Source organism: Furipterus horrens, unplaced genomic scaffold, assembly GCF_987537825.1.
Source record: "Furipterus horrens unplaced genomic scaffold, mFurHor1.1.pri manual_scaffold_2, whole genome shotgun sequence".
In the NCBI taxonomy this organism is placed as follows: Eukaryota; Metazoa; Chordata; class Mammalia; order Chiroptera; family Furipteridae; genus Furipterus; species Furipterus horrens.
The window spans coordinates 186045129-186066372 of record NW_028327172.1 but is presented as its reverse complement, the minus strand read 5'-3'; the positions used below and the strand labels follow the sequence as shown (position 1 = coordinate 186066372).

The 21244-nt window shown below is 42.9% G+C and overlaps 1 protein-coding gene across 1 annotated transcript in view; it reads right to left on the bottom strand.

The window, feature by feature from the left end:
- Positions 1 to 20539, bottom strand: part of LNX1 (ligand of numb-protein X 1) — a 109436-nt gene extending 88897 nt beyond the window's left edge. Inside the window, 2 exon segments of the mRNA XM_090266889.1 lie at positions 3084 to 3569; positions 20358 to 20539. Of these exon segments, the coding sequence (XP_090123015.1) occupies positions 3084 to 3475 (392 nt within the window). The 5' untranslated portion in view covers positions 3476 to 3569; positions 20358 to 20539.
- Between the last annotated feature and the right edge of the window lie 705 nt (positions 20540 to 21244).

Here is a 21244-nt window from a genome sequence, read left to right as displayed (position 1 = left end):
CTCCTATAGGCAGCCACCAACCCGGAGGCCTCATACAGAAAAGGAAAACACTTGCCTCTTAGTGATCCCAGTTCAAGGAAGTCCGGAGATAGTAACTATTGAATCTTAATATCCCTTCTCAGGGGACAAAGAGGTGGTTTACCCACCCAGACACAGGCCTAAGGCCCAAGAGAGCTCTGGAGTTAGGTTCTGGATGAGCTCCAAATTCTCCATCCTCGCCAATAAAATGCCCAGGGGCTGGGAGGAGAGGAAGTGTATATTAAGCATTTGATGACTAAAATATATACCATATTTTTGGAAATGCTGGTTTCAACCTATTTAGGAAGCTGAAGTGTGGAGAGGATCAAGAGCAAGTGTTGAGGCCAGTACTCTTTGGGTGGGAATTTTCCCTCCATGGAGAGCAGCCGTGGGCACCTGTGAAGGGCTCTGGCCCGAAGCTCATAGAGGCGATCTTCATTAGTTTTGTGTTCTTTTCTCACTGTTGTTTCCCAATGTGCACCTCGTTAGCAGCTGAGCATTCATCGAGCCTTGCCCCCAGGGCTCCTCAGGTGTGTGGGGTCACACCACCTGCTTAAGCAGTGAATGCAAGTCCTATCTGGGCAGCTGAGTGAGCTGTGGCATCTCCCTTCTGGAGACCCCAAAGGTCCCCGACAGCCTCTCCCCAGCCCTTTTCCTGTCCCGCTTCTGTTCTGGCCTTGCCCTCAGGTCCATGAACCATCTCACCCCAATTTTTTTTAAAGGATATCCTTGGCCCCCAAATCAGTTCTAGATGAGGGGATAGGAGGAACTGCTGGGTTTTCACTTCCTCTCCAGAAAGCCCCTCCATTTATTTCCTTTTCTATCTTTCCTCTTTTCCCTGCAAAACTCCTGTGGTGGACAGAATAATGACCACCCCCTCAGATGTCCACCTCCTAATCCTCAGAATTGGTGATTACGTTACCTTACATAGCAAAAGGGATTCGCCGATGTGCCTATGGTGAGGATGCTGAGATGAAGAGAGGATCCTAGATTATCCAGATGGATGCAATGAGGGGATCCCAATGTAGTCACAAATGTCCTCATCAGAGGGAGGTGGGAGAGTCCAAGCCACAGAGGAGATATGATCATGGAAATGGTGGGGTGGGGACTGGGGGGTGGGGATGACAAGAGGGAGAATGGGAGAGATTCTATGCTTCTTTGCTGCTGGTTTTGAAGGTAGAGAAAGGAGCCACAAGCCAAGGTGGCCTCCAGAAGCTGGAAAAGGCAAGGAAAGCAATTCTCCCCTAGAGCCAAAAGGAACTAGCCCTCCTCACACCTTGATGTCAGTACCAGGAGACCCAGGTTGGACTTAAAACTCTCAGAACTGTAAGATAACACATTTTTGTGGTTTTAAGACATTAAGTTTGGGATCACTGGTTACAGCAGCAAGTGGAAACTGACAGAGCTCCCAAACACAAATGTATAAATTGCAACAACCCAGCAATGCGATGTGTGGAGGCAGCTGTATCAGGGCATTCTCCTCGCGCTCCTCAGCTCCGCTGCCCAGTGTGGCCCCAAGCGTGGCCTTGGCTCTGCACCATCACCTATAATACCCGCCTCTCCTCTGACCCCAGGCCTACTTCCCTCCAAACAACACCTCTCCTCACTGCGTAAAACCTTCAGCAAAGGTCCCAAATAGATTCCCTGTCCCCTTCTCCTCTGGTCACACCTCCTTCCTGTCAATCAGAGAAGAGGAGCATCCTTGTTTAAACTCCAACCATAACAGAGGGTCAGAGGCAACCCACACATCCCAGGTAGATGCATTTGGCTCAACATCTTGGGGAGAAAAATGAGTTCACTGACATAACTGGTATGGAAACCACATGTGCAGCATTGCACCCAGGCTATGGCTTTGGACGCAGACTTCCACATTAGAGAATCTGTGTGTCCCAAAAGACAGAGACTCAAATGCGTGACCTAAGGAATGTGACCTTAAGAAGAAATACCTGCATCTGCCTCTTGCCCTGGTCATGACAGAAACCAAGATAAACACCAGCTTCCAAATTTCCTCTGACAAAATAATTGTGGTGTTATTGTTCACACTTTACTAAGCACCTTAAATGTTCCAAGAGAGCAGCTCATGTGGAACAAAACCCAGGGATGCCCTCAGGAATGCCCTGGAACAGAAGAATGCCAGTGGACAAAATCAGAGGCAAACAGGTGGTACAAGGTGACATTGCGAGCAGCAGAGGCAGCCACACCATCAGGCTGCTGCCGGTGTGTGCACCTTGGCCCAAAAGTTCATAGAACAGTTCACTTAAAGGACGAAGTTTTCTAAATTTCTCCTTTTAATCATTAGTTGAAAATATCTCATATCTCTTCAAAGAACAGTTGGGCTTTGCCAATTCCCATACAGAGGAAATTCTAATAATTGTGGGTCATGTTAAGACATGCCTTTTTTTTTCCTTACGTGAAAAGACAAGCACCCACCTGGAAATATTCTGGGGGACCATGAGCCCCAGAGAAAGCTGTTCACCAGACCCTTCCAGTGTCTCTCACATTTTAAAATGTACACATATGAAATAAGCCCGTCATGAGAGAGTGAACATCGAATGATTCCTCTTTGCTAGGTTCATATAAGAGTCAGATTCATAGAGGCAGAAAGTAAACTCCCGGTTACCAATTCTGGAGGGGAGGGAAGGGGGAGTTTTTGTTGAATGGGTACAAAGTTTCAGCTCTGGAAGATGGAAAAGCTCTGCAGCTGGGTGATGATGAGGGATGATGCACAACAATGTGAATGCATTTAAGGCCACTGAACTATACGCTTAAAAATTATTAAAATGGTAAATTTTATCTTATGTCTATTTTGCCACCAAAAAAGCCCTATAAACACACACACATAACACAACTCCACCATGTGCGTTTCCTTACACTGAACCACGACCATAAACACCTAAAATGTTCCTTATTTTGAAGGAATCTTTTCACTGGTTGCAAGAAGACAGAGAAACAGGCCTCCCGTGGGGCTCCCAGCACCTGGGAGGCAGTCCCACCTGAGGAGACAGGTGAGTTCCAGCTGCCCCTCGGGCGGGGCCTCTCAGGGTTGGCCAAGGAGGAGGCCCTACCTGGTTTGAAAGTGCTGCTCGAGGTCACAGCGCTGCACTACCTCGGCACAGTGCTCGGTGAACGGGCAGGTCACCGTCAGCTTGTTGAGCAGCTTGTGGACCAGGATGCTGGATTTCTTGCAGTGCTGGAGAAGCACTGGCTTGCGATCCATGGGGCAGAAGTCCTTATTCACCAGGAAGTTGGTGAGGCAGAGGGCGCAGTAGGTGTGTCCGCAGGGTGTGTCCAGAGGATCCAACAACGCTTGCAGGCAGATGTGGCATATGAGGTCATCGTCCACGTCTTCTGTGTAGGTGTAGAAGTGATTCTCTTCAGGGGAGTGGGTTTGGCCACATACCACACACAGGGGTGCAGGGCTGGGATCCGGGTCATCTGCAGGGTCTGGCTGGCTCATGGTCAACTGGGGGGACAGGATGTTGGGAAACCAACCCAGCAAAACAATATTTCCTCAGGAGTCAATCAAGATCTTTTCGGACCCCTCCACAAACCTAAAAGAGAACAAGATGACATCTTTGTTTTCATGCAAACTTGAGACCCTTTGTTTTCACGCAAACTTAAGACCCTTTGTTACTGGCATGAGACAATGCTGCCAGTGGAGAGGGAACTGATATTCGAAAGGCCAGGGTTGAGTGACCGGACTTTGGGCAAGCGACTTAGCCTCATTTTGCCTCAGTTTAACTATCTTTACAGAGGGAATAAGGTCTACCTTTAACATTCTCAAGGTGGTGTGGTAAAGATCATTTGGGTAATATCTGAGAAATGCCTAGAGTAACTCAAAAGAAATATGCCCTAAGAAATGTAATTTGTTAAAAAATGAAATATATCAGTGATTTATATAATTCTCTGTCAGATCAGGACAAAACAAAAAACAAACAAACAAAAATCCATTAACACTCTAATGGCTTTCTCTTATCTTTCTTCCCCACCTTTCTCAAAAATCAGGAAATGTAGGACATCAGAGCCTTCAATTCCTAAATACTCTATGAAGAGATAAAAGGCTGTTGAGTCTGTTGTATTTCTACTACGGTGAAAACATTGTTTCCTGGATGCATTTCACTCACTCAATCAGTCAGTTATTTACTGGTTAAGTGGGCTCTGGAAACAGTGCCTGGGTTCAAATCCTACCACCACTGTAGATAATGATTTAAGCCTGGGGGATAGTAATAGCCTACCTCATGAGATTGTTGTAAGGATTAAATGAGATACGATACATCCAGCCTTTAGAATTGCACCTGGTATACAGTAAGTGCCCTAAAAGAGCTATTATTCTTATATGTATTGCTATCTAATTCATTTTGTCCAGTTTAGCTCAATTGGCCTGGAAACTGGAATCTATGGTTGCTGTAAGGAATCTTTTTGCTTTGCTCTAATAGTACTCTTCTATTCAATTATATGTATTTCAAACCAGTTCCCCCTGGCTGGTTTGGCTCAGTGGATTGAGCGTCGGCCTGCGAGCTAAGTGTCGCTGGTTCGATCTTCCAGTCAGGGCACATCAGAGAAGGAAAACTCTGACTCCAAAAAACCTCCGCTGCCTTGCGGCATACCTCTTCAGGGGAAAGGCTAAGAGAGTAAACCCCGACAGAAAATCCGGAGCCGGAGTCCCTAAGGTGGTTTGACGTTGTAGTCAACACCGGCAACTCCTGCGGCGCACCTGAAGCCAAGCTGTATTGACTCCGTCTTTCCCTTGGACCCTTCAGCTGCGAAGAGAGGGGGGGTCTGCTGCATGGGCAACAGCAGGCCCTCCATATCACCCTGCCCAGGCTCTGTGGCTTCAGCTTCACTGGAGAGGACACTCCAGCGTCATCACAAGATGTCGATTCAACACGGGAGGAGACAGATACCGTGTCACTCCCGAGTCGGACTGCACAGCCATTCTCGGCGGTGCAGATAGACTCTTAAGAAGCTACACCATCGTCTCTCGAGACGGACGGCTGCCAATGATTTCAAACCAGTAGAATACTATCATGCTATGTATTTTCCTTTGGTATAGGAACATAGAACAATGGAGTTATCAACATGCCTGATTAACATCCAGGAAGTCTCTTGGAAAATCAGTCAATAAATATTTTTTTTTTGACACCAACTCTGAGCCAGGGGGTGAGTTGGGTATCAAGATCTTTCAGAGAGCTTTGCAGGATCTCTCCCTGCTCTCATGGAGTCTCCAGTTCAGGGGAACGGACAGGAGCACAATTAGTTAGAAGCCCAGGTAAGCAGTGCGAACAGAGCTATGCACCAGGAGACTCTGGGTCAGCTCTCATGACGACTGAGAATCCCACACTACCCCCCAACTCAACTTTCTTCTTTTCTGAAAGTGAGAAGCCTTGAAGCCTTCCACAAGAACATCAAGACACATGAATAACCCAACAGGAAACGAGCCACATTTGGAAACAGCACAGCAGTCATAAATTGTGCTATATCTTTTTTCTTATCCAAATAGAGTCCGAGGTTGTTTGTACAAACATCGCCTTATCTCAAAAAGAAAATACATTGACTTCAAACTTTCAATGGGTCAGCTTCGTGTTTACATTTTTGTGCTGTGCTAACATGCCAGAAAGAACACTCTCGTCAGGAGGTCGAAGAAAAATACCCCTGAATGTGAAAACATTTAGGATCATAGCATTTTCTTTGGCATCCAAAGGGACTACAGAAGGCTAAGGTAGAGGGTGCAGGAGAAGGTCAAGTTGTTTCTAGTCTGATTTTATGGAAACCTATTTGTCCTCAAGGCTGATAGAAGGTACTAGAACCACACAGAGAAAACTTTTAAGTGGCATGAAAAATAGTTGAAAATAAACATGAAAATCGAAATGGGCCACCCAAAAGATGATCCTCTACTATAGAAAAAATAAGGTTCACATATTTTGAACTAAAGCTCTAGAGCCTTTAAAAGTTTCTCTGTAAGAATTCTGTCAAATACTCTCCCCGCCGTTCTCTTACATGTGCTGACTAGAAAATGATAGGAATGTTGCGCTGGTTGTACCACTGAAAAGCACTTCACATTTCAGGGCCATTTCCTCATTGGTGAAATGATGGAGTAACGCCAGATATTTGGTTTTCAAACTATGCTCTGGGGGGGGGGGGTGTCAGGTGCCTCAGCATCTTCCAGGTCTTCCAGTGGAGGAAGGACGGGAGGATGAAGCTGTGGCCACTTCTCTGCCCCTCCCAGTCCTAGCTCAACTTTTATTCCTTGACACAGCACTCCCATATAATACTCTGTTTGAAGAACCCTAGTTTAAAAACAAACAAACAAACAAACAAAGAAAAAAACACCAGACCAGTCACTTAAAGTCCCTTTCAGAAATAGAGTTAGAGGGGGTGGGATTGCTGGGCAGAGGGGAGCAAAGGGGAAAAAATTGGAACTATTGTAACAATATAATCAATAAAATATACTTAAAAAAAAAGAAAAGAAATAGAGTTCTATGATTTTATGCTAATAAATGGGAGGTATTTTGTTTTCTTTTAGGTGATTGACTCTTTGGGAACATCTTTTTTTTTTTTTCCCCTTTGCTTTCTTAGAGTTTCTGAGCATTGACCCTGTGTCAGGCACTGTGCTGGGGGCCTTACATATTATGTTATTTAATCCTCACAGATCCCCAGGATGTCCCCTCCCCCGCATTTACCAGATAATTAAACTGAAGTGTGACATGTAAGTAAGTAACTTGCTGACACACTAAAAAAGAAACAAACCCAGCAGGGGCTGCTGACTCCTGTTTCTACATCTATGTGGCTCCTTTTTCTCCCAGCTCTTTCCTGATTATGACTGGTCAAAATCCCAATAACGTAACTAACCACGTATAAAAGCCCCGGGAAATTAGAAGTTTTAAAATCTCCGTATTCCTCATTGCAAGCAGGTTTTTCCAAGATAGCCGAATAAAAAGTTTCTTTTACTTTAGCGAGTGCTAAAATGCCCGAGGTGGAATTAATGGAATAAGGCAAGCAAAAATGGCAGGTTTTAATCCAACTCTAATTCTTCTTTCCTCCCTTCTTCTTTCCTCCCTCCCTCATTCCCTCTCTTTCTCTCTCCCACTGAGAGCAATTTGAATCCTCTGGCACTTACCCATGTGCATAAACCAGATTCTTTATATAATATTAATGTAAACACTGCTGTATATATTTTCCAACTAGACTAAATAAAGCCTATATGAATAAACACAGATTATGAGAGAATTGACCGAACAAGCAGTTTTGGCTCTAGAGAAAGAAGTAGGTAGACTTTTAAAAATATGATTAAGAACATTTATCTGACATTTCTTATTTCCGGTTTACATCTTATAAACATGTATGATGTATCATGCTTTTAGACATAGATGTCCCTTGCTGCTAAACTGAGAAGAAATGATAAAATATCATTAAGGCTTGAAAGGTAAACTATTTTCTCCCCCAGAAGTGCATGAGAGGGCCTGCTCGCTTTGGGTCCATTTACTGGGTTCATTTACATTAATCAATGTGTCAGCTGTCAGCTCTTTGGCCCTGGCTGAAGTAAGGAGAAAAAGCTATTATGGCTCTTTCTTTTTTTTGGGGGGGGGGGGTGCAGTTTGGAGAAGAACAGAAGTGGATTCCCTCTTTGGGTGTGTGCATATGGGGGTTGAGGGAGGTACTACCCTACTTTGGCTTACGAACCATTCTTTCTCCCACTCCACTGATTTGGGGTAGGCTAGAAGCCTGAGGTGACTTTTAGAGATATGTGTCGTCTATATACTGTAGTGCTGAGAAGTGCCAAGTAGATACAAAAGCTGTGATACACAGAAAAAGAATGAAATCTTACCATTTGCAACAACATGGATGGACCTAGAGGGTGTTATGCTAAGTGAAATAAGTCAGAGAAAGGCAAAACCATATGATTTTACTTACATGTGGAATCTAAAGAACAATATAAACAAACAAAAATGAAAAAGACTCATAAACACAGAACACAGACTGATCGTTGCCAGAGGGGAGGGGTGTTGGGGGATTGAGAGGAAGAAGTGAAGGAATTGCGAAGTATAATTACAAATTGGTAGTTACAAAATAGTCACGGGGATGTAAAGTACAGCACAAGGCATACAGTCAATTATATTGCAATAACTATGTGTGGGGCCAGGTGGGTACTGGGAATATTGGGGGAACACTTTGTAAGTATATGATTGTCTAACCACTGTGCTGTACACCTGAAACCCTTATAGAAAAGGGCAGTGTGTCCCGCATTGGTACTTTAACCTTGACAAAGATTATATGTGGCCACTGACTCTAAAGGTTGAAAGGGACCCTTGACAGATGGTCCTTAAATGCAACAAGTCTTTATTACTTGATAAAACATCATTCTGCCTTTGAAAAGCTCTAACTGTTAGGGAGGGGAAGTCGGTATACTGAGTAAAAATTTGCCTCTCTAGAACTCACCAACCCCTCCATAGGTACCAGCATTATAATAGGAGCTATTTAGAATATGTCTAGTTCCTTAAGCCCTCTAATTATTTGAAGACAGACCCTGTGGTCACCTCCAGGTGCAGCAGCCTTAGGTTCATCTGATATTCCCTCAGGTTTCCAGACTCTTGGAGCTCCACCACTCTCCTCAGTGTCCCTTCTATAATGTATGGGGAGAATGAACCCCAAAACTCCAGGAGAGTGAAGTAGAAATAACCACTCCCAGAGCCTAAGACTGTCTGTTTTCTTGGGGGAGGTGGCAGACTGAGCAAGAGACATTGCTCTAAGGCCTGAAAGAAGCTATTAACAATTCTTGGCCACAGAGAGGAAAGAAAAATCAAGGTTAATAAAGTAGAAAAGGGGGGCCCCTAAAAGCAAAAACAGGGACTGTGAGCACAATTTAGAAGATACAAAGATATTTAGTGGCAGAAGAAAGTCCTCGGTGTCTGAACAGTTCCATGTTAGACTCCTTCGTGCATAATAACCTGATCCCCAGAACAAATGGCATTTGGGGAATGTGGGGTGCTCCGTTTGTTTGTAAGCACTTCTTTATTTTGATAAATATTCTTCTAAAATTTACCAACATAATAAATAACAGAAGAGAAATGGAAACCATTTAAACAAATGGCAAGTCAGAAATACCTTTTTTCTACTCAAGAGTACAAACATGGATTAACACTGAAATTCACTAATAAATGAAAAAGTTAAAATTGTGGCAGGCCAAGGGCAGCTGATGCAGGGGCAATGGAATAAACCAAAAGGCCTGCAGCTCAAGATGTTCCTTTCCCCTTCCCTCCCCCAAGAAGATGGACAGGTGCCCAAGAAAGAAAGTGTTTAAGGTGTACTGCTCACCTTGGACTTCTCCCCTTATGCAGGGGAGGGGCATCTACTAAAGAGCCCTGCCTATGGAAAACCCCTACTTGGCCTATGACAAACATGTCCACAAAAATCCACAAGGACATTTCTAAATAATAGATATATTTCTCTCTCTAGTGCTGTGCTTGTACACGCTGCAGCCTGAGGCAAAAGGAAATGTGTATCTCTTGATACACATATTTTTGTGTATTTTTTAATGGTAACATTAAGGGAGTTGAAAACATTAGGGAAACATGAAATGTAAGTGTATTAAAAATCACAACATCATTTTAAGTTTAAATATATTATTTATACTACAAACAAAATTTTAAAAAATTATCTCACTTTCCTGACTTTAAAGGAAGCAAGCTCAACAATATTTTCAAAACCTACTGCTTTGCTTATCTCATTTTCAGTGGAAGACATTGCCATATTTGACAATTTCTCTTGCTTGATAATCATTTAAAAAATTTTTTTTTGATTTTAGAGAGAGAGAGAGAGAAAAGGAGGGAGGGAGGGAGGGAAAGAGAGGGAGAGGGACACACAGAGAGAAACATTGATTTGTTGTTCCACATATTTATGCATTCATTGGTTGATTCTTGTATGTGCCCTGACTGGGGATTGAACCCACAATGATGGGATTGGTGTATCTGGGTGATGCTCTAACCAACTGAGAAACCCAGCCAAGGCTTAACTGATAATCTTAAATAATTTTTAAATAAGTTTAGCTTACTGATCCTGTCTTTAAATACATTTTGATTTTTTGTTCATTATGAATTTTTTGCATTAATTCTGGTTTTTAAAAATAATCATTAAAATATTACTTACTGTAATTACTGAGATTTTTGGTGCCCCCTTAAATTTTGCACTGAAAAGTGAGTGTCTCATTTGCCTCACCTTAACCATGACCCTGTCACTATTATTTTTAGAAACCTGAGTAGAGAGAGTGGGGCATTAATACTGTGGTTTGGATGCAGCTTTGCTACTGATAACCTCTTTAAGTCTCCATATTTTTCTTGTACCTGACCTGGTTCCCAGCTATGCGGTCACAAAACCAGAGAAATACAAACTTTTCACAGGTGTGCCACTAAATTTTAATCAAGGTCTAATTTGATTGTTGCTCTGGCTGATTATTATATTTGTTAGAGATGCCAGGTGAGCTGTTTGCTTCAGGATTCAGGAGGCGAGAAGAAGAAAGGCAGAACTTGCTTCAAATGAGAGAAAAAAAGTGTAATCTAAAGCCAGGTCCCCCAGAAGATCACAAAATGACTGGATCCTGAAAGAGCTTTGTTTTGTGAGTATACACGACAGCCCAGTCTCTCTAGCAAGGACACTCCGTGGACCGTGACATTTTAGAAGCAGTGTGAGGCTCTGTCTTACTGTAGTGTGATTGCTTCATAATTTTTGTTGACTTATTTAGTGTTGTTTGAAGTCTTTTAATCCCTCCAATGAACCCTAATGTTTTACAGTGTCTCAAACAGAAAATCTAAGAAGCTCTGTACCAGATGATCTCCGAGGTATTTTTCGCTGCAAGAAACTGAACTTAAGGGTTCTTTTGTTGTTGTTGTTGTTGATGATGATGCTGCTTTAAAACTTGGATGAAGCTACTTGAGGCAGAATAGCTGCAGGGCTGGTTTCAAAGTAGTCAGTGGGGTCACCGTTCAGGGCAGAGATCACAATCACAGTCAGAGACACCACCCTGGACCTTGAAAACCAGAAGTACACTCACAGAGGAACAGAGTAGCCCAGTGCCATTAAATTGTTGGCCTTGCCTCTCTTTCTAAAATAATTATCCAGTAGGCATGTCTGTCTAACCACTGCCCTGGCCCCGGCTGGAACTCCTAAATTATTGTGGGGAAAGCAACTGCCAAAATTAGGGCAAGTTCCCTCTTCTATTAAACATAGTAAATTTACAATTACATTTTAGATTATGGATAAATTGAGTAAGACGTGTAGGTGTCAATAATATCAACTTGGTGTCATCAATTTTTAAAATAAATATCAGTTGTGAACTAATGTATATAAGAGAATGGACAAGCGGACTATTCCTCAGCTTAGAGACTTGTCTGTAATAGGGAAGAATTAGGGACTTTAGTGACTTGAATAAAAATAATCACACGAGATAAAAGATGTTCTTGAACAAAGGGCCTGAGTAGGAAGTAGGGGCAGTAGAGTGAGAGAGGGAGTGCCATTTGCAGAGGAAAAGGAGAGGGAGCAGACGAACAGCAGGTGCTTATGGGCTGTTGCAAAGGTCAGGGTTAGCTCTGCTCCTAATTAATATCTAAATCTATGATCTCCAAGAGGGAGTAGGCAATTCATTCATGTAATCTGCGAATGACACTAGCTTGCACAGCAATGCCAATACTAGAAAGGACGGAGAAAAAAAAACATACAAATGATCTTTAGAGAGGTCAAAATATGGCCAGGAAATTAAGAGAGAACTAAACTAAAAGGAGACAAGGTAATACATCTGGAGTCAATAATTGAAAGCATAGGTATTCAGAGAGTGGGAAAAAACAAGGGAAGTGGTTAAGTGGAAAGAGTCCCAAGTAACTAGTCAGTTAGATCAAGTTTAAGAAGCCAGGGCAGGTCAGTACCAGCTGGTTACAGAAGAGCTTTGCCTTTCCTTATTTTACTGCCGATCTCCTGGGCTGTGATATGGCATATCTTTCTCACCTGGGCTGGTTTGTAGGAACTCCGGCCCAGAAAAGATATCCTTCCATTTCCTGGTCTATCAACACAGTCAAATAAAAAGTTGTGTATTTATTCTTACATGTTTAAACTTCAGTCACCTTCCAAGCACTCTCCATTTGATGCAATACAGCTATCGAGACATTTTTCCACTGCCCAACACAGTTTAACTTGTTGATTTTAATACCTTTTAGTGCTTCTGCTGTTTTGTTTCACCTCTTTCACATCAGCAAAATGTTTCCCTTTCAGGACTTTTTTTTCACATGGGGCGAGATTGGGTGAATAGGGGGTGGGGCACAGGGCCATGCCTTTTGGGGGCAAAAACTGCTGAACACTCAGCCCAGTGTGAGCAGGTGCACCTATAAATCACCCATCATGAAATGGGCAAACGCATTGAAATAATCTTGAAAAAAAATTCACTGAAGCTGAACACAGCCTCTCACAACAATACCAGCTGGTACATTGATACAGATGGGTTCCTAGAACACTCACCTAGCAGGGAAGCCTGCACTACAACGGACCCACCCTCCAGAACATAATTCCATTTTGGGGGGGGGTCCTCCCTCATAGACCTGACCCCTACCAACAACTAAAATCAAGTCAGGGTATTTTGCGTTGCCCAAAGGTTCTGTTCATGCACACAGGTATCACTGGATCCCGGGAAGGCTGATGTCAGGGGAGAAGCAGGACATTCTCCCACCCAAAGCTATCAAAACACTTTCAGGAAATGCTTACTATTTTTTTTTTAAACAAATAACCTTTCATGGAGAGAAAAACAAGATGAAGAAAGATATTTATATTGTCAACATTTTTCATCTGTGTTTCAGTTCTACAGGTATTCATTAATCACCTGTTACATGCTGGCATTTGTCTTAAATTCTGTGAGAGTTGCCACAGGGAATTCAATCTCATCTTCAATGAGTGTAAGTCTAATTAGGAAACTACAACATATATATAGGAAAAAATGTTGAAACACTGCCAGACAATACACAGTAAGCATGGCAATGAGTGTGGTCTTCTAGGATAAGAGCAGGGCCAAGTTGGGAGGGAAAAGAACAAGAGAGTGGTGTAGTGTGGCCCAGAAGATTCAAGGAAAGTTCGATGAATAGATGGCCTTCTGCAAGGATCACAAAAGATAAAAGGGATTTGGATAAGTGGAAAGAAATCTTGGTTTAGGGGAAGAACCTGAGCAAATTTCTCAATCAAGGAAGAGGAACACACACAGTAGTTTGGTGTCCCTACATGATAGTCTGTATTTGAGACTTTAAAATTATTTCCTTAGAAATCACAAGAGTGGAGGTAGATAAGGATCTTAGATTCTCACCAAGTACAGGAATCCTCTTTACAGCATCCCTGAGGGATGACCTACCAGCCTCTGCTTGACACCCGCAGTGATGGGGAGATTATCAGTTTGCCATCAGCTGAGTGCTTTTCTCTTGTTACTGTGACCTTTGGCCCTTGTGTCTTTCAGTGTAACAAAGATCACATTCATTTCCTCAAAACATGACAGCTCTCCCACCCCCAAATTCAAGACAGCATTGTCAGTGGCTTCTCTCTTGTCTTTCTTTTTTGTCTCTGGTTCTTCAGTTGTCTGGCTTCCTGGGTATTCTAGGTGGTAGTAAATGGTCCACTCAGGATACCTCCAGTTTGTTAAGGTCCTTTTGAAAACATGACACCTGGAAGTGAACACTTACCAAGTTATGGATTAATGGGCTCCAGATTCTGTGAAATAATCACTAATCACTTCCTTAACCAGGACTCTACTTGTGTATGAAAGCAGCCTAAGGTGGCCTTTACTGATTTGCTTTTATAGGGACATCATACCATTGACTAAAAATACTCAGTAGGCCTTTGGAATATAAAGCATTCCTGTGCCCTGAACATACATAATGATAGTGGGAAAGGCTGCCAATTTGGACTCTCCTTGCCTATATTTTGCCCAATACTTTAGTGTCCAAGTGGACAAAGATAAGTAGTGGGAGAGGCCTGTGTATATGCATGTCAGTTGGGGTATGTAGGAAGTAGGATGATGGCCCCCCCAAAAGATATGTCCATGTCCTAAACCCCAGAACCTGAGAATGTAACTATTAGAAGAATGGTCTTCGAAGATATAATTAAAGATCTTCAGATGAGATCATCCTGGATTATCTGATTTATCCTAAATTCAATGACAGATGCCTTTATAAGAGACAGAAGAAGAGAAGGTGATGTGAAGAGATTGGAGTTATACGTCCACAGCTAGGGAGCACCTGGAGGCACTAGAAGCTGGAAGAGGCAAGGGAGGATTCTTCCTTCTGTGAAGCCTTCGGAGGAAGCAAGGCCCTGCCAACACATTGATTTCAAGCTTCTGGCCTCCAGAACTGTGAGAGAATCAAGTTGTGCTATTTTAAGCCACCAAGTTTGTGATCATTTGTCATAGCAGCCCTAGGAAACTAATACAGGGGGCTATGTATTTGCAGGGGTATTCCCCAGAAGCAGGGCAGACATTCCCAGTGATGCACTGCAACACTGCTCTACACAGCTCAGGAATACAGAAGTATGTTGGGTGGCAGCTCCTTGCACTGCTTACATACTTAGGGACAGAATTTTTGCCCTAGTATTAAATTGTAATAATTTCCTTTTAATCCATTACTGAGTTAGAATACAGATGTCTTCAAGGATAACTGTTAAACCACATTTGTTAGGGCCCCAAGCGGAAAACAGGCCAGAGATTGAATGGCTGAGGGTGTGTGTGTTGTCAAAGATGTATTACAAGCATAACAATAATACTTAATGAAGACTATGAAAACACTAGGTGACTCATGTGTTAATGGGAGTATGCAGGAGCCTAACCATGCAGTGTCCTATTCAAAAAAGGCCACGTGACCGACCAAGCAGTCATCAGCAAGTTATGCAAATCATCTCAACAGATAGCAATGACATGCATGTGCTATTGCCATTAAAGAAAATTCTTGGAGAGCTTCTACTCTGCTGTTGGTGAACTCTTTTGTGTCCTTGTGACAAATGCGTCAAACACAAGAAGCAAATAAGAGTCACTGGAAAATAATGGTGGAATTTAAGTCCTGGCATTCCAAGTCACAAATTAGTGATGTAAAAAACACAATGGCCCTGATTAACTGGGACAGAGCTGCTGCCACTGTTAGCAGTGTACTAGTCAACCCACCATGTCAAGCCATGTGGCTTGCAGGGGAAGAAGGGCAGGGGCAAAGGAAATTGGAATAAAGAGACTGTATTAAAAACTGCAAATTTCGATTTTGGAAGGTCATCTTGTCCACCTTCTGCTTGAAGCAGGAATTCATTCTCCCACCTTCTTTTTTGAATATAATAAAACAATATTATTAAAATTTAATAAGCAGTTCACTAGAAACAAGCAGTGTATTAGAAATTTTACATGTATTTTCCTGTTTAATCTTTAAAATGACCCTATGAGATCAGTGATAAAAATCTTTATTTACAGATGAGAGTATGCACTGCTAAAAAAACACAAATCCTCTTTGGCCTTCCTCCCTCCATTTCTTCTGCAAACACATACTAAGTGCTAAATATACCAAAGCCATTCACCTTCAGTACCGGGAACTCCATACCCAGAAGGCAACCTACTAGGTTTGGGGACAACTCTTACTTCTTAGAAAGGTCTTCCTTATATTGATCTGAAATGTGTCTCAGGGTAACTAAACAATAAGTCCCTGTGGTGTCCTCGAGTCACTTAGAACAAAATGAGATCAGAGGAAATGGTGATTTACAGGAGACCACCAGCATTTTCTACCTCTGATGTCAGTTCAGTGAAGTGTTTGTTCTTAGAAACTTATATGGTTTTCATGTTAACTCTTATTTTTTTGGGAACAGTAGATGGTTAAATCCCATTAACCCCAGAAGACTGATGTAGTCTTCCTTTCAAATAGTCTTGGAAAGCCCTCAATACCTTGGACATGCTGTCAGAGGACAATAAATTTGTCACCCACATAAAAGTGAGTCCATCTGATGCCAGCACGTAAATATCAGAAATAGTTGTCCATCTTCAGGAGGTTCATGAATACTGAGGACACATTTCAGAGCCTCCCTTGTAAGTCTCTTCCAGTAGCATCTTAAAGGATGGCCTTTTAAGTCATCTAGATCCTAGCAGACCTGATTTTCTTCACTTTAAGTGAGGAATTCAAATCTAAAAAAGGAGGCACTACAAGCCAGGATGCCAGGAATCACAGCTCCAGGAGAATCCAATAGTTTATGTACATTGCAGAATACTACTGTCCACAGCTCTGCAAAGACCAGGCCTTGCCAATGGCAGCTACCCTTCCCTGGAACTCCAAGATAAACAGATAATTTTTGTTGACAGGTTTTCCTCCTAGGCCTTTGGGGGCCTTTCAGGGAAATCTGTTTTTGTTCAGTCTTTGACTCTTAACTTACTACTGTTTCTATCATTATTATATCCAGACTAAGCATGACCTAAGATGTCTAACTGTAACCAATATAACAAATGTTTTCTATAATAATATAATAATATATAACTATATTATATATAATATATTATGTTGTAATATATAATATCAGAGAAGGAAAACTCTGACTCCAAAAAACCTCCGCTGCCTTGCGGCATACCTCTTCAGGGGAAAGGCTAAGGGAGTAAACCCCGACAGAAAATCCGGAGCCGGAGTCCCTAAGGCGGTTTGACGTTGTAGTCAACACCGGCAACTCCTGCGGCGCACCTGAACCCAAGCTGTATCGACTCTGTCTTTCCCTTGGACCCTTCAGCTGCGAAGAGAGGGGGGATCTGCTGCATGGGCAACAGCAGACCCTCCATATCACCCTGCCCAGGCTCTGTGGCTTCAGCTTCACTGGAGAGGACACTCCAGCGTCATCACAAGATGTCGATTCAACACGGGAGGAGACAGATACCGTGTCACTCCCGAGTTGGACTGCACAGCCATTCTCGGCGGTGCAGATAGACTCTTAAGAAGCTACACCATCGTCTCTCGAGACGGACGGCTGCCAACGAATATATAATAAATGTTATATATAATATATATACATTAATGATATATAATACATTATATATAACAATTATTATAATACTATCTAACAAGTTAAGATGTATTGAGCACTTATTGTATACTTGGCAGTTACATAAAATCATTTCAATTATTCCTCACAAAACCACTAGGTTTGGTATGCATTTCATTGTCTAGATAATGAAACTGAGACAAAGCAATGCTAAGGAACTTATTTAGCTTAGTAATTTACATAGCAGAACTAGCCTTGAGCCAAGATTTGTCTGATATTACCCATTATGCTTTCCTTTCAAGAAAATAATACTAGTAATAGCTATTTATCATTGTGCCAGATACTATTCCAAGCACTTTACATATTTTGACTCATTTCATCTTCACAACAACCCTATTTTATAGTTGAGGTAAAGAGGGGTTAAATAATCTATCCCAGGTCACACAGCTAGTACACAGTAGAGCTGGGTTTTGAACCCGGGGAACCTGATGCCAAAGACCAGACCACTGTTCTAAAGCAGTAGTGCCAATTCCACCTAGAATTGAATGAATAAGATTAAAATGTCCTAGTGAGGCTTTGCCCATACGTCAGCTGTCAGTCTGACCTCCTCCCTCAAGTGTGCAGCCCATGAGCTTCTGTTATAGGACAGGTGATTTGTGAAGTACACCAGTTTAGCAGCCCTCTTTTAGGAAAAGGTAGACAAGGATACTGCTAGGCAGGGAGCTTGAGTTTCTTCCCCAGGGTCCCCTAAGCAAGCAAGCTAGTAGTAGGTTCAAGGTTATAAACCCCTGTCCTCAATCACCTAGGCTGTTACCTTGCTCTTGAATGATGAAAGCTTGCTGTATTTTTTCAGGATAGGGTGAGACCTAGAGAAGGTCCCAGGGGTCTGGGAACACACCAGGTCATCAAAGGGCAGAGGATATTCCATTAGCGGAACAAAGGATCCACAAGTGCCCCTTCCACAGTACAGTGCATTCTCCAAACCACCTGCTTCCTTCTTTCTCCCAGTGATTAGGCAGGCAGCTCACCCAGACTGAAGCAACAGGTGTTTATCTGCAAGACTGGAGGAGATCGAGCACCCACCCAGCTCTGCCCAGGAGACAGCGCAACTGAAAGCAGAAAGAGAAGCCTCCAAGTCAGGCTATAGCAAGTGACAACAGGATACAACCCCCTGAGGGCCTGTGAGGAACCACATTTTGTGGATCTGTTGTGGGATGACAGCCTTGAGGTGGGATAGGTCGGAGTAACAGCAGCAGCCTGGGAGGCGAGCAGAGACCAATCTGCCTGGCTGTTTAATGACAGAGCTTAAGCATTCTCCTGCTTTCTGCCTGTTTTCTTTCTCTGATCTGTTAACATCAAAGTTAATTACTTACAATTAATAACCATAACAAGAATTATCAGGGTTTCTCACAACTGTAAACACATAAAATCTTTTATCTGGATAGGGTCAGACTCTCTCCTTCAAACAACCCAGGAAGATGCCTTCAAGAATGATGGACAGACCTAGCCTTTATCTAACTGCCACCTGGCACCAGACATTGTCACGCAACGCTCCGTATGTTCCCCATTTACTTCTCTCAACTTCACTGTGTCTCCCATTTTACCAATGAAGAAGCTGAAGGTGAGAGAAGTTAAGTAATGTGCTCAAGGACGTAAATGGGAGATTGTACACTTGAACCAAGGGATGGAGTGAGCACAGGAAGGGAACCACTGTGGCTCTTTCTCCACCTTTGGACACTACTCAGTGTGCAAATTACCCAAGAGACCAACTGCATTCTGGACAACCTGACCCTGAATTTCAGCCTCTGTAATTTTTTCCCTTTCTTATACCTGGGGGCCTGGTAGCCAGCCACAGCTTTGTTCCTTCAGGATCCAGAGAAGCTGACATTTTGTGATGAAATGATTTGTTCAGTCATGAATGAACTACTGTGCAAAGAACCATGGAAGCTTCAGGATCCAAGGTATTTTTTTTCTTCTCCTCTACTGCCAAAGCCCTGAATCAAGTGACAACACAATTGAGGGACAAGCAATAGCCACCACCCAAACACACCCACTCAGGGGAAAAGAATAGACACAAAGGTCAGGTAAAGAACAAGCTGAGCCTCCAAGGAGTAAGAGGGAAATTGGCAACAAGTATAGGGGAGATTCTCAGTGGTGTAACCGGGACAGAACTTTTCTCGGCTTGTTTCAATTTATACTTTTGAAGAATTGACATCAACTTAAGAGTTTCTGGGTGGATGAGTATGAGCATGATTCCTAACACATTATTCTTTCGCAAACATATCTGCTAACTGAAATCTCAGAAAAATAACTGATGAATGAAATGCCTCCCTGGAAGGTGGACTTCTCTCCCAAGTTTTCCAGCTCATCCCAGGAGGGAATTGGGTTTGGAGATGGTTTCTTTCCTTCTCTACCAGCAGGATTGGGTGTAGAGTGTGGCTATTGGGCTGTCAAGAACAGAAGTAGTCACGGCTGTGTGATCAGGGCTAGCAAAACCAAAATGGATCCTGGAGGTAAAAGTACTTGTAAAACAGTCAGGTCTTGGCAGAACCATCTCCTCGGTATATGTGCTACTAAAAGCAAAGTGGAGGAGTGCCAAAAAATTAAATGTTAGACCTGAAGTTACATTCTTGTAAGCAAAGGGGAAGTAGACTTGACTTTAACTGAAGGTCAACAGACAGCCAGTCCAGATCTAAATGTAAACAATTCCAACCAGACTGCAAAGTGGTTTTAAAAACAGTATTTAGCAAAGAACAAAGAAAACAGTAGACTTTTTAAAAGAGAAGTAGAGGGAGGGAAACTAGAGTAGAGGGTGTCTGAGGGGGACAACAGAATTAACCCCTTTGAGAAACAAATTTTCAGGGGGGAAAAAACAATGAACATTTCACAGGTTTCTCCCGAAATTGCCTCTGGTGGGCTGAGCAGAAAGTAAGGCAAAATAAGGAAAATAAGGCAATTCTGAAATCAATTAACGCTGGCCTCCCAGGCCCCATTAGATGGGCTGAACTGGTCTATACCTTTGAGATAAGTTTCAAAAAAGTTCCCTCTCCACTCCACTCCAGGGTTAAAAAAAAAAAAATCAGATCAACTTCCCAGACAAGCAGAGGCTGGACTAATGATTAAGAGAAGCAAAAAGGATTAAATATCTGCCCCGGGAGAACTTCTCTGTGCAACCAAAATGTCAAAGGCATCCTTCGGCTCTTCCCTCTCAAAAGCGCTTCTCCCTCTGGGACAAACACCCAAGGCTGGTATTTTTCAGTCCAATTCCTCCTTCAGGTCCCTCAGGGCCCACTGGTCTACATGCCAAGAGAGAAAAATGGAGGGTTTCAGCTCACCTGTTTAAGTGTCTGCCTGGGGCTCTCAAAGCAGCAGCAGCCTCCCGGTTCTAGTGCTTTGTAGGTGAATCCAGCAACTCCCTGGGCCTCCGGAGCTGTGACCAGCCTCAGGCTCGGCTACAGGTGCCTAGAAGAAGGAGGAGGGCATTGGTCGGTGGAGAGCAGGAAATGTGTGACATCACGGGAGCCCGAACAGATAAAACATTGCTGGGACCTTAGCTATTGAAACAGTCAGTAGGCCCCGCCCACCTGTCATTTACCTGAATACCTGCAAGCAGGTAGGTGGCGTCTCTGCGTGGACAAATGAATCAGTTAGAGCAATTTGCTGGATGGAGTGTACTTTCTTTCCTGTGCGCAGCATGTGGCCAGCCCCGTGGGCAGATATGAATTGATCCACCTGGTGGCTTCCTCCTCCCACCCCCTCCCAATAATTACTTTATAAAAAGTTAAAGAGGAAGTTTAAACACCAAAAGGAGGCAGTAACTTAGTGGGCATAAAAAGGAAGAATGTCAAGATGGACTGCTTGGGAAATAGCTGAGATTTAACCCCAAAGGCCTTTTTGAATGGCATTCATTTGACCCTCAAGTGCTTCTCTATTCCGACATAAGAAATTGGAGGTGATATTTCAAATTCATTAAAAAAAAAAAAAACTAAACATGGTACTTGTCAGCAGTTTCAAAGCCAGTTTGCAAACACTTTTTCCCTCCCCCCACCCCTTCCAGCATTTTAATTCCATATTCAGGAGTCTGTAAAACACCAGTCACTCCTACCTTGGCCCGCCTGGCAGTCACACGGAGGTTACAGTTCACTATAGGCCTGCAATTAGAAGCAATTTACATGATTCAGATTCGAATGATAGCACAGTAAGAAGGTGGCTGCCTTGCTGG